Source organism: Haemaphysalis longicornis, unplaced genomic scaffold, assembly GCF_048455015.1.
Source record: "Haemaphysalis longicornis isolate Haplotype H1 unplaced genomic scaffold, Haemaphysalis longicornis Haplotype H1 scaffold_7, whole genome shotgun sequence".
NCBI classification, from domain to species: Eukaryota; Metazoa; Arthropoda; class Arachnida; order Ixodida; family Ixodidae; genus Haemaphysalis; species Haemaphysalis longicornis.
Window position 1 is genome coordinate 34762095 of NW_027526422.1, and position 17062 is coordinate 34779156.

The 17062-nt window shown below is 47.9% G+C and overlaps 2 protein-coding genes across 2 annotated transcripts in view; both read left to right on the forward strand.

Moving 5' to 3' along the window:
- The window catches only part of Dat (Sodium-dependent dopamine transporter), a 100200-nt gene extending 93153 nt beyond the window's left edge, over positions 1–7047 (forward strand). The window contains exons 12-13 of the mRNA XM_077678211.1: positions 4167–4334; positions 6946–7047. Of these exons, the coding sequence (XP_077534337.1) occupies positions 4167–4334; positions 6946–7047 (270 nt within the window). The remainder of the gene's footprint in view (positions 1–4166; positions 4335–6945) is intronic.
- A 6465-nt stretch (positions 7048–13512) lies between these two features.
- The window catches only part of LOC144145176 (scoloptoxin SSD14-like), a 77262-nt gene continuing 73712 nt past the window's right edge, over positions 13513–17062 (forward strand). The window contains exon 1 of the mRNA XM_077676695.1: positions 13513–13669. The gene's annotated coding sequence lies outside the window, so the exon portion shown is untranslated. The remainder of the gene's footprint in view (positions 13670–17062) is intronic.

Below are 17062 nucleotides of genomic sequence, written 5' to 3' on the forward strand. Positions count from 1 at the left end.
GTGACGCGATCTTAGTCTGGTACATTCGGTCTGTACAAGCGACAAGTGTGCGTCACAGGTCGGCGTCGCGAAACCGGGATATGCATATGGAGATGATTGTGATTCCACTGCCCTGAAATTTACTAACAGTGTCTCTGTAAGCACAATATCCCCAGATGGTCATGCCATGGCTATACACTATGATGTAAATCAGTTTTGTGCGATTATATAACCTAGTGGAGCGCTCATACCTGACAGCACGCCAGTTATGCTTGCCAATATCATACCTCAGATATTGATCACTACCCCGGACATAAATTTCACGAACATTCTACGAAATAAGTGCGATGGATAATCCAAAATTATAGCCGGGATCAGCGCACGACAAAAAAAAAATGCTGGGGCGTCTTGTCGTGAGCTGAGCGCCCGAAAACATTCATATATGTTACATATATCCTTCGCGAGCAGGCCGGAGAAGGGCTTCTACACTAATGCCCGTTCGCGACTAAACGTTTCTTCGAAGCATAGTCATATGACGTAGGGAGCCTGCAGAATCACTTCACCCATTCAAGTGCAGAATCACTTCACCCATTCACCAATTCACTTCACCCATGATCATTCATCACCATCATCAGAGAAAGTTGGCTTTCCTACGTGGCTTATTGGCTTAAAACGGCATCAGTGAGGACACTACAGCTTCGCTTTAAACGAATGGAACGAGTTTGCACTCCCGAAGGGCCACGATCATCCAACGTCGCTCAACCACTCTGTAGATTAATCCATCTCATAGCAGTATCTAGCTTGACGACAGCTTTCGTTATTAATGATATCACTGTTATTGGGCAAGTCCAGTCTTTTGAAAATGATGAATACGAACCAAACGTATTTTATCTTGATTGATTGTGGTGTTTAACGCGCCGAAGCTACCCCTGGGCGATGAGGCGCGCCGTAGTGGAGGGCTCCGGATTAATTTTGACCGGGATCTTTAACGTGCGCCGAAATCTCGACGCACGGGCGTTACCGCTTTTCGCCTCCATTGGAAAAGCAGCCACTGCTCCCGGGATCATCCTTGGGCTCAGCAGCACAACGGTTTAGCCACTGAGCCACCTCAGCGGATTGTATTTTGTCGTCGTGGCCCCTTCGAGCAGAAATTTTAATTTGTCCTCGGCATTCCGTGCCCGCTCGTCTCCAATTTCCTGGAGCGATCCTTGGACTTCAGACGGGGCCCCTGACTGCGGCAACTACCCCTGGCAGGCGTGCGAGTGGACCCCGGACAAAGACATCGCTCTATCAGATAGCGCACTGCGTCATTACAAACGATAGCGAAGTGCTTACTGTCGGTCTTTCTTTCCGCGAACGCACAAAGCGACGTGTGTTTACAATGCTGCGCTCAGCTGCTTTGTGGCACAGACAATGATCATGTGAGCCAACTTGGCGATTCCGAGAAGGGTCGACCAAAATCCACACGCTTCCGCAGCAAGCATCACGGGGAGCAGTTGCGTGAAGTGGTTGCGATCTTGTATTTGATCTTGTGCGCACTTCCCGAATGATTGTTCATGCTTCGGCTACACCACCGGATGCTACCAGAGCGTTGAAGCAAATATAGGGGGAGCACATTCCAGCTTCGACAATTCCCTTCATTCAGCCACTGACTATAGGCACAGCCGTCATACCTGTCTTAACGATGAGCGTATACCGAAGTATAATAATTGCAGCTAAATCGAAGGGTTACCAAGTGAAACCAAGCCGCAGCCATTTTTTTGTTGCCCCCCAAAATCGGCATTTCGTCGCTGTCATGTTAATTCTATCTTATTTTGACGGGTACTCGTCCCTGCAGTCGCGTAACACTCCATGGGGTCCATTCGTTTCACCTGCACCACGCGAACCAGTTCAGGCGGTGCAGCACTTCGCCGTTCGTTTCAGTGGTGCAGCTCGCGGCACCTGAACCACGCCGTTCGATTCGCCGGTGGTGCCGACGGGTGCAGGACGAGTTCATGGCTTTGCCTGCACTCCCTGCGGAGGAGGTGCAGAAGCAGACGAAAAAGTGCTGCTCTGGTTCCGCCGATTATTCGGGATAATAACTGGTTCACAGCGCTGCACTGTGAACCAGTGCACAGTGCACCGCTGTGAACTGGTTCAAGAAGGGCAGGCTGAATCGAATGGACCCCATGTTGCAGCGCGTACATCGGGGTGACGGGACGCGCTGAGAATCCGGATGACGGGCGCGTCGGGCAAGGCAGGGGTGCGAGCGCAGAACCGTCGTAGCCCACGCCACCGCCGGCTCGAGCTCGGTTGAACGCCCCCCTCTCCGAACGTGGCTATCTCGTTCCCCGTTATTTTCTCGCTCTGAGTCCACAGATCGACGGCGAAAAGTTTTGCCGGCATACAACTATATTTATTACTGCTCACGCTATAATAAAACACCATTTCAAGTGCCGGGAGATTGGTTGAACCAGGTGCCACGTGCTTCAAAGCGACAATTTTCGTACAAACTCGGCCATAACTTATTCACTGAAAGGTACGATGTTCCTGGTTTCTTTGCACGCAAATTTTTTGTCAGTGTGTAAAGACTATGTGCAGGAAGGAGAATTATGCATGGCATATCGGGTGACTTTCGAAAAATGTAACCACAATGGCAAAAATATAGACCGCTGCTACCAAGATTTGGAGGTTCATGAGCCGTCAAAAACATGTGTTTATTTCCACATTCGCTTGTAGAACATACCAATCAAGTTATTAGCCTATGGAGCAGTTGAACTTTTGAAGATGGTACAGAACACAAGAAAAGAAAACTTTGAACAAGGTAAAAGCACGATTGTTGCCAACGTTTCAGCAAAGAGATTTGCTTTGCTGAGAAAGAAACTGAGAAAGCAAGTCTCTTTGCTGAAACGTTGGCAACAATCGTGCTTTTACCTTGTTCAAAGTTTTCTTTTCTTATATATATAAGGGATTTTTTGCGCTCTTTGCACTGCCGAGGGTACCGTAAAACACAATAAACGGGGATTTTGAATAAAGCAATTTCGTCCTAACTAGGGTTTCTAAGGTCAGCTGTTGGGAAAAAAAACTGCTCCACACCAACATACGGCACACGGCAATCTTAGGGATTGGTTAATACCGCAAAAGATGCCCGCCATGCTATATGAATTTTAAATCATTCGCTTTCAAATTTTCGTCACTCGACGGTATTTATACAGCCGCCATTTGTACTTTTGAGTTCATGGTGTGGAGCACGTGACGTACTTAATACTATTAATATCGTTGCTATGCGTTCCGTACGTAATAATATTATCTCGAGATTCGCTTGGGGCGTCCGAGGCGGGATTCTGCCGCCGGGATGTGTGCCCAGCTAGCCCTTTTGAGCTTCATAAAAAACTCTAATCGATTCCCACTCTGATTGGATTCCTTTACGCTGGCAACTTACGTGATTGGTTTGTGGTCTTCCCAATTCTTTATTATTATTTTTTTTTATTTTGGATTTTACTTTCACAAAGTATTGTCACCCTCTCTAAATTTCCTGTTTACAGGAGCCCGTAACTAAATAAGATATTTTTTCATACCCCTGATGTTTGGCCGATCCCCTGTTTGGGTGTGTCAAGGATCATCATCATCATCATCGCTTTGCCCCTTTCTCGGACGAAGACAAAGATGACTGCCCTGGCCACGGACGAAGACTGCCATGGCCACTTGTACAAAATTCGCATCGCCTTGCAAATACATCTCCCATTCCTTACCTGCGATGGTTAATGCCACCTTAAACTGCCGCCACGTAACAACGTTAAGATGGAACATAATCTTTCCCCTTTCTTTTTTCACTGCAAGCGCGGCTTGTTTTAGCTAAACTAATGCGCAAGCAAAGCTCGAAGCCAAATGAATGAGCGGGAAGGAAACGATGCGTAACCCATTGTCGGTGTTACTGGCGGGCATGTGGTTGACGGCACTTAGCGCACAAAGAACTCTGCGCGGGGTTGTTTGACCCACATATGATAAGCTATAACGTGGCGAACACGTTAGACAACAGTCTGTGGGACAAAGGAGCATACAGACAACAGCCTGTGGAACATGGGAACATATAGACAACAGCCTGTGGGACATAGGAGCATACTATCACCCAACACTGTTGGCTAAACGCTTAGTACGTCACTGACAGTAGCCGTTGCAACGGAGCCTTTGTCTCTCGCCCTGCACAGATCATCATCGCCAGCGGCATGGTGAACTACGAGCGGCTGTCGTATAACGAGTACGTGTACCCGTGGAGCGCCGACGCGGTGGGCATCTGCGTGGCCGCTTCGTCTGTGCTCTGCATACCCGCCTTCGCGCTCTGGAATTTCGCGCGGACGCCGGGGAACATCTCGCAGGTATGTTTGATCAATGTCGTTTCACTGTGCACATGTGCAGTAGCGGGTAAAACTTGGCGCTGGTTGACGCTGGTTTTATGGGCATTAAGAAAAGTTACTCTAACGAGTACAAATTAGTGAAGCTTGCACCCACTTAATAACGTTCTGATGCGTCGCTTGAAAATTTCAATCTCACCGCCTTTCTCCTTTGACTTTCAACTCCCTCGGTTGCGGCGACGAAAGAACTTACCAGGGCATCCGAGTCTTTTTCTCCATCAAGCAAGCCATCCTCAAGGTCTAGGCTACGGTACAGACCCGTTCCCTTTAGGTGGCCGCGACACACGTCAAGGAGCAGTGCTATCACCCCTGCTGTTAAACCTGTCATCCACTGGGTCCGTCCCCCCCCCCCCCCCCCCCCAACGAGTGAAATAGCCTTGTGTGTTTCCGCGATCAACATTCACTTGCAAGGCCACACCCTCACACCCTCCCCACACATCAAGGTCCTCCACATGACATTGCAAGCAGGCCGCATAACCTCCACCGTAATCAACGAGCACACCAGAAAGTATACACTCCGTATGATCAAACGTATCTCGACCAAAACGCGAGGCATGGGGAAGGCGGGCACGTTTCGAATAGCCGAGGCCTCAATAATTTCCCGCGCCACCCACTCCATGCTGCGCGCTTTTCTATGCGCGACAGAACTGAAGAAATGGATACCATGGGAGCAAGCCGTCTAACTTCTAGCGACCACCTCCATAGTGAGCCGAGCCATAAGCGAGTCCGTAAGCATGCACCCGATGATCACGTACCAAGAAATCACGCAACACTATCGACGAACAAGACACAGCTAAGCACGCAACCAACACTTCCACGCCCTTCAACTCGAATCATGGCCCCTTCCTCTCGCAGTGTTGCTTCTGTAAGGCCTCAGAAACACTATTTCACCCTTCTACTGAACTTCAGCCCCAACCCCTATCTCGCCCACGAACTTTAGGAGAGAGCTTTTACCTGCTACAGCCTCTAAGGCCACCGCCAGATGACAGTTGACATGGCCAATGCTCATGACATCTTGTACTGAGGATGCCGCCTGGAAGCCCCCCATTCTTAACTTGATAAATGCGTTTATTACGTCGTTCACGCAATCAACATGACGTGTACGGTTATCCTCGTTACCATTGATACGCGTCCATGCGACCTAGTTACGACATTGTGATGGTAGGTGAGATAAAAAGTTCAAATTTTCTGAGGTATATTTGGGTTGATTCGAACGCGCACAGCTGAGGTGTGCTCATGGTTCATCGGTATACAGTAGACTCTCGTTAAGACGAACTCGAAGGGACCGTAAAAATTTGTTCACATTATCAGGTATTCGTTTTAAACGGAGGTTTTTTTGCATTGCGGGCGTTACGAGAGCAAAATTGTTCGTCTTAACTATGGAGTTCGTTTTCCCCAGTTCGTCTTACACGGAGTCTACTGTACCTATAGAGCGGATGCGTTCTACTGCACATGCCGTGACGGCTCAGCAAAAACAAGGCAGACCTTGCGTGCTCATCGAACTGCTCACTAGCGTTAGCATTATGTTCCTCCATTGTCACCTTTATCTAACGGCGGATCGCCTGCCGACGAACATTTCCTTCAAGAAGCGATCTCACTGACAGAGACCGCCTGGCACAGGTTGGTACACAGCACGAGTATATCCCCTGCAGCGAGGCGAAATTTTATTGTTGGGTACAAGCTAGCTCTTGCTTGATGTCGTCTTCGGAACAGTACAGCTTCATAGGGATCAAGTGAGCAATTCGTGAGAACAGAGGCTTAACAGTGGCTTTGAAACGAGACTGCATTGGAGCATCGCAACAGTCACCAACTTATAACTGGGTGCTCTGAAGATATATACGAGGGAAGCTTCACCGCAGCGTTGACCTATCCTCACGCCTTAAGACAACCGGTTTTTAGAGTGCGTGTCTTGCAGCTCATATGAAAGCCAGCGTTTTAAAAACTGGGATAACCGCAAGGAATTTCCAAATAAACTGGCGGAAATAATTTTAATTTTGCGCCGAAATTTATGAAGTCTGAAAGGTTGCGCCATGTGGTGTCTAAACTGACACTACCGTACGTGTCCAAACAATTTCGTCGGTTTCAACGCGTGATTCAAAAAACCACAGAAAGAAACAGGAAAGGTTGCAAGTTATTGCTACGTTAGCCAGGGACAAGTTTTTAAAAGCCTCCTTTTATCGCCCGTGCAGTTAAAAGTACGCTGCCGCATGGTTCGCTGTCATGGTAGCCAGCATTCCTCTTGGCGGTCCACGTACTGCTTGTAGATCTAAAAATTCCGATTTCAAAAGTTCTAGGGCTCTACCAGCAAAACCGTTTCGGGTTAAAATGTTTTAAGTGATGCCCTTTCATTTGGAATAGAGGAAATATACTCGACAAAAATCGGTTGTCTGTGCCTCTAAAACGCGCCCACAAACGTAAAGTATGAAGCATTATCCGTTTATACCCGAGAGAAGTGCATCAGGGCTAAGCGGCCTAACAGGATTATAAGTAAAATTTCTCATTCGTTGTCGCACTCGCGAACCAAATATGCTCAGGGTGAACACACCAGTGATTCTCGCCTTCCCCCTCACCCCAGCGACTTCGACGGCTAACGACGCCCTGGCGAGACCAGGAGTGCGACTTCAAGAAGGACGCCAACGTGGCCTTGGCCCCGAGTCCGCCTCCGGCCAGCGTCTAGGAGCCCTGCCCTCGCCAACAGCGGCGCCGACGCGGCCCACCGCCATTTTCCGCTACCTGCTCCTCCCGCGGAACGTGGCCGAGAATTGCCAGCGTCTGCCTGGATGGAGCGTTCCGTGCTCCGTATACTCAACCCCACCGACAACAAGCTTCGACCACGTCGGCGGGTCGGCAATGTAACTGGCGAAACATATGTGCGGAGAAGGACGCGTTCCCGCGCGCGTTTTTCCCTCTCCAAAACCGGCCCTGCAGCCTTCGTGCGGTTTCCTGATGACTGCCGGGTCGGTTTCCGGAGAAAAAAAAAACGCGTGCGGAAACGCGTGCGGAAACGTGTCCTCCTCCGCACATGTGTATTCATCCGCGTGCCTGTGCTCTCCCGGTCACACTTCACACATTCACACGGTCACACAGATTTAGCGGCCGTTGCCGCTGAGAGCTTCAGCTGGCTAGGTGGCTGCCGACTTCGTAAGGCTACTGGCTAATCGGTAATCAACGGATGCGTTCCAATTCGCGGACAGCTTGGTAGACAGCTTTAGAAGCAGCCTAACTAGACGTCTAAAGGAAGAAAATTGGAAACACCAACACCAAACGCAACACCAACTCAGACGACAGCCTCGTAGCAGACATGTTGAGAAACGCAAGCCGCAAGGCTTCGTAAATGATATTACCGTTATTATTACAAACATTACGTAATTTCAAAGTTGAACAAAGTCATCTTCATCACTAGTAAATTATACTAAATATTTCAAGCAAGGAACAAGTGCTTTGGTTCCAATATTAAACGCAAAAAGGTGACGCTGTCGTCACTTATTAGTTTAGACAGGAAAGTAGCCTTCATCGTTGCTGACTTTGATGCCGTCTCCTCGAAGCAGTCTTCGTTGACTGCTTCGTTCGAATTGGAACGGTGCTTAACATGGCGGGCTGTTCGTGAAGACGGCAACGAAGCCGCCTAAAGGGGAAATTGCAACGCCCCCAATAATACGGTGCGAGAAGGCAACGACACCGGGACAACGGCGTGTGTCTTCCGGTATGTTCCCGCTACACTTTTGCTCCGCTATGGGAGTTGGCGTTAGCTGACGAACTCACACGCAGTGAGCAAACGCTTGCTGCGCAAGGAATAAGAAGAGCCATGGAGACGAAGCGCTGTCCGAGTGCGATCTGAAAGACAATTAGCATCACTGCGTGAGGGCGCTGGCAGGACTGGAGAGCGGAACAGATAACTGTTCTACTTACTACAGGAGCTCCTTGAAAGGGGATAAGACTGCTCCTTGCCGCAGTACATATACAATATGGCCGCTTTCGTTTGTATTTTTCCAAAGCGTTATACTAAAAGACGGGCACATACTAGGCCAACGCAATCAGAGTTGTCTAATCTTTGACTGTTTGCAACTTCAGCAATGCAGCAGGAAAAAAACAGGTTCTTCTTCTTTTTTTTTTTTTTGAATGGATACAAAAACGAAGGGGTGGGAGGGATTATCGAAAACAGTAAATGGGGACTTACGGGTACTCTTTGACCACTAGAGCTTCTCGATTTGGCGTAATGTTCGGCCATAAAGGAGCCCCCATGATTATTTGGCATCCTGGCTGCATTAACCTCGACGCGGAGTCGGCCGTCTGCACTCCGTATATGATTCACAACTCCGACAACTGTGTTCAAGTTATGTTACAATGGCGCTTAATTGATGGCAGCCAACGCGCCGACTGCTATTATCTTCGAGCAACCAGTTATTGTGCACGTGTACGATCGGTAGTAGCTGAAACGGCCGCAAAGCCTTCTAAGCCGGCTGTGCCTCGAAATGGAACATTAAGGGGCAGGTGCACTTATGACTTCGACGAATCTGGCTGTTTTGCTTTATATCGACGGTGTAGGTTATCTTCCGTGGCCAGTATTAAAGTGCTTGATAAAACCGGTTATCAAGCCTGCACACATGTATTGGAAACAAACGAAAATCTGTACATCAAGTTTCCAAAAATGCTGGGACTGAGGGTTTACCGAAATAGAATGCAAAAAAAAAGTTTTCCTTCGGGGAGCAGAGCGGCATATAACAATGCCTAACAGTGAGGTGAAGACAGCTTCATTTTTGTTCCTTTGTTTTGTTTGAACTAATTAAATGAAAAACGCCTCAAAACTTACATCTCACCGCCTCCGCCCCACACACCATTTTTATAGCGGAAATCACTCAGCGATTCGGTAGTATACGTCTTACACACGAAGTCTCCAGTTCACTTACCCGCCACGAAGGCTGTGTTCCATGTAACGAAGTCTAGTCACGAGAACTGCACCGAGTGCGATATTTCTGCGCACGTTGTATAACTTCGAATGGTCAATATCAATCGGTGGCTATCTTACAATCGCGCGCCCCATAGCTCATGAGGCCTATTCAAAAATTAGTTTACACGACTTATCTATTGCAGTTGCTAGAGGACGGCAGGGCAGCTGGATTACCAGCCACCTGTTAAAGGGGTACTGACACCAATTTTCGGCATTAATATTATTGCACAGTTCGCTTTCTTTGCTCAACAGAATACCCTGGCTGAAATATGAGCGGCCTGCGACGTGAAGAACATATTTTAATTGGACCTCATTTATCGCGCCGACGGAACAGCTCGTGGAGCGGCACTCAGCAAATGGACATCAGCGTGACATCATCCCGAGGTAGCCAAAAGAAGTGACGCAGCCAACGCTCGTCAAAAACTCGTGACGTCACTTCACGTGCGCCGCCCCGCGAGAGGCCACATGGGCGCCGGTGAATTCACAAACTGGTGCACGAAGCCAGAGCTGCAGGCATAACCGCTGCTCCGGAAGACACTGTTGGCAAAAACAAAGTTCAACACACGGGAAAGAAAGCGATAATATAGCCCGGAATCGCAATAGAAGTCGTCATCAGGACTGGTAATGAAAGCGGTCATTGAACTTTCCGCCGCAGTGGTAGGACAAGCACATCCAGGCAGCTCAGCTGTTCAGAGAGAGAAGAGAGAGAAGTGATATGGTGGAAGAAAGGAAAGGAAAGTGCACTGGGGATATTATTGAGCTCAGTAGGGAGCTCACCTGCATACAACCCAGTGCGGTGGGGAGGGGAAGAGGGGATAAAAGGCGGCGTGGTCGAAACAACTCCCCCACCGTCCTCCACAGTGTTTTGACGTCCGCACAAAGCGGTGAGGTCATGTCGGGATTCTGTCATATTCACCTTTCGGACTGAAAGCGCGGGAAATTGAAACAAACAATTTTCAGGCCGTTCAATGTAACTAATTATCGCGCGCTCAAGTATTCTCAGTGCTGTTTGACGTTCGCCAGACCATTAAGCTTCGATAAAAGCTATAAAAATGGAACATAAGATTTTCGTGTCACTACTCCTTTAACATAAGAGCTGACCAAACGACTGGGACCTTCTGCGCATTCCCGTATACAGACGCGCTGAGGAGCGACCGGGATTGCACAGACACGTCAGGTATGAAAGGCCGCAACTCAAAGCGTGTAATATGCAAACTTCAGCGTGCGTACAAGTGCCATGTATGCCTCCAGTGTTTCGTCCCTCTTGTACTTCGTGTCGCGATGCTTGTGGTGTCTTGGCAGCAACCGCTTATTTAAGAGATCCGCATCAGTCGCGTATTGTCGTGCCACGTGAAACATTCCCAAACGTAGCTCGCGACGTTGACGGAAGCTGTTTTATCTGGGGGATAAAGTGGCAATACGCGACTACGCGCCACCTTATCTGCGACGTATCGTTTGTATATTCTGAGCGTATATCTGAGAGGCCGAAGGCGGATTGTACTATATATAAATAATAATCTACCCGCTGGATGGAGCGCGTATTTTCGGGCGTATGTATCAGCGCTGTAAACCGCAGCTGCGTGCATTGTTGTGTGTTTGTGATTGTTATACTATCGAATTCGGTTGTACACCAGCGCAGAGCGCCAAATGTTTTCGGCCTGCGCGAGGCTAAGCGACGGTCTGTGCCCAGTCCGGGTCACCGACTGGAAGATTCATGCCCAAGGTTGAAATAGTTAAATCAGTCGGTTGTAAGCTAACTTCAACAGCAGTAAGAACAAAAAAGAAATCAATTCTGCTGGGCTCGTAACGCTGTAAAAAGGTATACTGAAGCTCATAGTGAATTGTCGAGCCTGACGGACCAACACCCGAGTCCTAGCTATCTGCCTGCTCGTAGTACCCTTCTTTCGACAGCCAATGATTCCCTCAAGCTACGCCCATGGGGTCGTTCTCTAACCTTCCCCGATGAGAGAGCAACATTGGCTGCCTGGTAATAGCCGGCGCTCGGCAGCGCCACCTATAGGGATGCCTGACCGACGGTTTGCGTAGGAAACTTAGCTTGTTTTATCTCTCGATTTCTTTCGTTCTCTGTTTTGCGCTTTGTGCAGGAACGCCTTGAGTTGAAACCCTCCAACACTGCTTGAGGAGGCCTTCCGGGTCGAGCGACCGAGCACTGCCGTTTTCCGCTTCATAGTGTTAACGATAGCACTACCTAATATGAATTCGACGTAGGCATAATTTCTCCGTCACGTGAAATCGATTGTAGACGGGCGAAAAAAAAAAAGTATCTCGACGCTTTTGTTTTATCGCAACGAACAAAGCCGACCAGCGTTTGCTCTTCGAAATTGCGCGACTCTCTCCTCAAGTGTCCCTCACTCCAAATGAGATTGCAGGGAGTGAAAGGCAATTGCAGCCTTTCGCGCAACGCTGCTGTGTAACGCAAACTTCTGTGGCGTTCCCGTTTTCAACGCCGGCGTACAAGTATAAACGGGTAAACACAAATGCCTCATGCCTTGCGCCTGCGTCGTCACTTCCCTTTTGTCCACGCACGAAGTTTTCCATCGCTTATGCGTTTGTGTAACGAACACGCACGCGCGCATTAGACACAGCGTCATTTTCTCTGGCTGCTTTTACGAGCCTCTTACTTTTTTCCCTCGGAGTGTTTCTTGTTGCACACATATCGTATACATGCATACCTGTGTAGTGTTGGAAAGTACACCTTGTTGTTGTTATTCGGAGTTGTTGATTGTTTTGTCTTCGAGCGTAAATGTGACGTCTCGCCAATGTTTTGTGCAGAATGGTTGCAAATCATTGCTGTTCGCGCCACGTTTGAAACACGGCGCTTCGCCTAGAGAACGAAAAATGTGACGTGACCTGACAGGCTTGTCGTGCGTGGTATTGAGTAGGGCAACCTGACGCACTGCTCGCGTTTATTTGATACAACCTGGCCGTGAATGCTTTACGAATTTGGCCCACACGTACGGAAAGGCTTTCCGACCAATGCCAATATTTAATCCCATAAGGCCAATGCCAACATTTATCCACTTTCACGGCCTCCCCTTCCTAAAGCTTTTCTACGTATAGTAGCAAACGTCTAGTCGTACATAGCATACATACTAGTCACTAATACATGGCCACACGCACATTATACGTGCTGCAATGAAAGTGCCCGTTCCTCAGTTGGCGCGTTTTGTTCAGGTCTAAACGTTAGCCGACGATCTCATACAACCACGTTGAGGTTGATTGGACATAACTTGAGTCATCTTAGCCCTAATAGACTTCAATATAGCGTAAGTGCATTTAGAAACGTAAAGGCGTATTCACGAAAAGCGGGTTCCTTATATTAGAGCAGGTACGGTGTTATAAATTGCAACTGTATGCGTGTGTTCACGACGTTCTCAGCATTGAAATTTCTCGCTGACTTGCTTGTACGCGAAGTCCAGCTAAAGGCAACGTGTTTTAGCGATTAGGCCTAATTTAACGCGAATAAACCTTTCAGGCATACGCCATAAAGAGTAGAAGGTGGTGTTATGCATGTATACATGCATCACAAGCATTTGTATGTGTACCTTTCTCGCGTAAACATACTTACTCCAGTAGCTTCGCTTCAGGTATACCAAAACCCATCACGAGCCATCGCCGTCTACGTGTAATTTATCCATGTCCCCTAGTCGGCATACAAGAGGAGGGCCCATGGCAACTTGCAAATTGTGCAGCTGTTGCAGAAATGAAAAGTCAGTGCTATCTTTTCCCAGAAGCGGGAGATAGTTGCGCAAAGCACGAGAGTGGTCTCCCCATCGTAATTAGGCCTCTTCCGGCTATCCCTGCAAGCTGTGGGTCTGCTGACAAGACCACTCCTCGGGCCACTTCACTGAGTGCACCGGCGTCCCCCACTTTCTTTAGCCTCGTTTCTTTCGCTTTTGCGCCTGTGGGGAAATTGTAGACAGTGAGATGTTCCATCCGAAACAATGGTCTTATCGATTTTCCCTCGCAGCCACCACTGGGCGACTCGTTGCTTGTCGTTATCCGGGAATCAGACAAAGGGCGACTGGTGTCATTATACATATCGCTGTTGTCGCAGGAAGCTATATTCTGTATGCAGTAGGTGCGTCCCACTATCTCCGCATTCTTTCTCTCTCCTATTTCTTTTTTTCGATTCCTTTTCTTTCCGCGCTCGTTCATCTACGCCCGCACGCCAGAAGTGATTCGCCCAACAGTTCTCGACAGGGAGACGGCAGCCGCCACGATGCCACCGGAATCGTAGGTTTACCGCGTGCAAGGGACGCGACTGCGCATGCGCGAGCTCGCTGCTGACTGTTCTCATGCTGTGGCGGATGCCGGACGCCTCGCACAGGTGGGCTGCACGCGCTTTCCATTCCTGACCGATCGCGTCAAGCGTATTTCGGCTGCGGCGCTGTACATTTGCTACCGACTAGAGGGGGGGTGCATGAACTTCACACGCGCTGGAGCTTTGTCCAGCGTCTGCTTATGTCTATAATCACTGGCGCTGACTTTCGGACATTGTTAGTCTTCAATTTTCCCCTGTGAGCGGAACTGGCGTAGGCCCGAAAGGGGACGTTTTTAGGTTTTTTTTTTTTTTTTTCATTCATACTACACTAAACTTGAGCAAAGGATTCTTTTTGTTTTAAACTTTATGCTCTCTTTCCCAGCCCCGGAGACATTTCCGAAATGTTCGTGTGTTGACGTATGTTATGTTCAAGGCCTCTTTTGGAGTGTGTACGTGCCTGTGCGCGCGTTCCAAGGGCATCAACGCCTACCGCCCTGGTCCATGTTCTGCTGCTTTCTTTCGTTATTTATTTTGTTTCCCTGCGTGCCTTTCTCGGTCATCAGTTGAGACAGAACACATAACGATCAAAGTAATCTCGTCCCAGTACTACCCACCTGCGGTCGACTCTAGCGTGACCATCAGAGGGATATGAAATGAAGAAAAGAATTGTTGGTATAATTAAATTCAGAGTTTCACTGCGTCGATCGACTCTCTCTAGCTGTCTTATATATTAAATTCAGTGAGTTAGGAAACCTGGTCCTTCATAACACACACACACGCACTCACGTAGTACGAACACTGTTTTTTTTTGCATCCACCAGGAAACAAAGGCTGCGGTTAAAATTGCTACTGTAATTAGGGGCGATAAAATATCCAAGATGTCTTGTGTCCTAAGTTGGGATTTGACTAATTTCAAACACATGAATTTGTTTCTTTTTGAAGCTTCGATGTTTATTTATATTATAGTCTTAATTCCAAGCAAAAAACTAAAGGAGGCTAATTAACCTCTACTTTCATTCAAATGCGACGGAAATCACGCTGCGGCAGACACGTGCACGAACATTGGTTTTGTGCCAAGTTCAAACTACCAATTTCGCTTACACTTGATCATCAGCACTTTCCCCCTCTCTTAAAAGTGCACGGGTCATATTGAATTGGTAGCGGCGTGCGGTTAAATGTAGACCAAACGAATGATACACCAAGTACTTCGAACCACTCTTACCACTGAGAATATCTAAATGTTTTTGCGCCGAACACATGGTTGAAATGTCGAGATCTGTCATACGCCAGGACGCTGACAGACTTAAGTGCATGATTTATTTTAGTACTAGAAAGTTTAACGGTGGCTGCGTTATATACTGGTGATGTGCGTATCTATCACCGCTGTGCAAACATACAGTGTGTGTCAAAAGTTTCTAGGCCATGCCAAAAGTTATTAGGCCACAGAGGATTCCAATTTCAAGCTCCCTTCTCGAGTAAGACTGAAATGTTTTGTGCCGGAAATCTAGCGAAAGCGGCTTCAATTTTACTGTCATAAAATATTTAGGTCGAACGTCTTTTTCCCTGTATTCTTTGTGGTTGAGAAACCTGTGGCACGTCCTAGAACATTTTGCAAAGACTGTAGCGTACGTTTTGTTAAGGTAAATGTCGAATGTAATAGTGTCGGGTTCCGAGATGCGATACCGCTATACGCATCAAAATTAATTTGTTTGATCACACAAAAGCGCACATTTTGCGCTTATAAGTAAGAAAGTGTGCGCTTATATGTAAAAAAAAGGTGCCTTTTTTACTTATAAGTAAAAAAATGTGCGCTTGGCGCCTGCCGTGACCAAGGTGGCCTTTGGTCACGGCAGTCACTAGGTGGTGTTCGGTGCACAATAAGCTACAGCATTTATAACACGCTTAACTGAAAAAGAGCGCTTAAACAAACCATTTCTTATAATTAGGCTTTTGTCCCATTGAAAGCGATGACCTAACTATACCAGTTCTATGCGTGCCAAATAAACCAATGTTAAATGCGTACGTTCCATCAGTCCTCCACAAAAATTTAGCTCTTGTTTTGACGTTTGCTACGTCCTTCTACGAGAACATGAACGAGAAAACGAGGACGAGAAAAAAAATGTATGCACATGAACAACTATGGGGAAGTATCCAAAATCCTATACGATATGCTTCCCAGCTGTTCTAGAGAGAGAGAGAGAGAGAGAGAGAGAGAGAGAGAGAGTAAACCTTATTCCAGCGGCCTTCCGGAGCCTTCTCCACTACCTCGAGGCCACGTGGCTGAACCAACGCCTCTAGCCCCTCCGGCTGAAGCCGTTTGAACTGCTTTTTCTTTCTTTTCTCTTCTTTTGAACTACTGTTAACCCTTTTCTTTCCCTTTTCTCCCAATCCCTGTCCTCCCTCCTTTACCCCCTCCGACTCCCCAAGTAAGTCGTCTGAAGGTAGGCCCTTATATAGGCACAATAATATCCTTGGTTCAACTTCCCGCTTCTTATTGCTCAATAAAATCACTTACTACTACTACTACTACAATGCGAAGCCCACGCGGAACGGGGCTGGTTCCCTCTTCACGGGATTCCATATTCTAGGTTTCACGACTGGTTGATCAATGGTACTGAATGAACTTTGTAGTTCACTCTCGGCTGGAACGCGCCAGCGGAATCGCCCAGTGCCAGACTGCAATGCGTGAACATTTTTCCCGTCCATTGGCAGCGCTTGAAGGCGCAGAAAAAAAAAATTGGCCGCGTATCCGCTCCTTTCGTTGCAAATGTCGACGCAAGACGATAGTTGACTGGCGCCCCTGGCAAGTAAATGCATCCCTTCTCTTTCCCTCTCTCTACTCATGCTGTTCCTCTCCCGTCCCGTTCCTCCCAAGATAAAACGGTAGAGGTTCACTCAAGTCAATTTAAATTTACCGCGTTTCACTGCTCCCAGTGGGTGCCTCGATGCCAGCGCCTCCGTATGGGGGAGACGCGCCTGAATCGAGGCACCAGACTTCAAAGTTTATAGAACCACGTCGCTGTTGCCGCTTGATTTAGGATTCCGCCAGGTAGCGCAGGCAACAGCAGGCGACGGTTTTCTGCAGTTGATGTTGTATTTTATTTGCTATCGCAAAAAGCAAGCATCCCTAAATTTTTAATAAAGGAACACTGCAAATATCACTCACGCATTGATTTTCTGCATTATATTTGCGTAATGTCTTGTTCTTCCTTGTTCAACGATGTTGACAAGTATGAACATTAACACCATAGATGTTTAGATTTGGCTGTGAGTATATAAGACTATCACGCAGCATGTGTTTCACTTTGGCCGGCTGGCTGAATCGAGTGACAGACAGACAGACAGACAGACAGACAGACCAAAATTTTCCCGCTCAAGTAGCCCAAGAAAGACTATCTTTTTTACAACTCCACCAGTGCGATCCATTTCGGCCGGAGGTGCACCATTAGATTGTGTTCA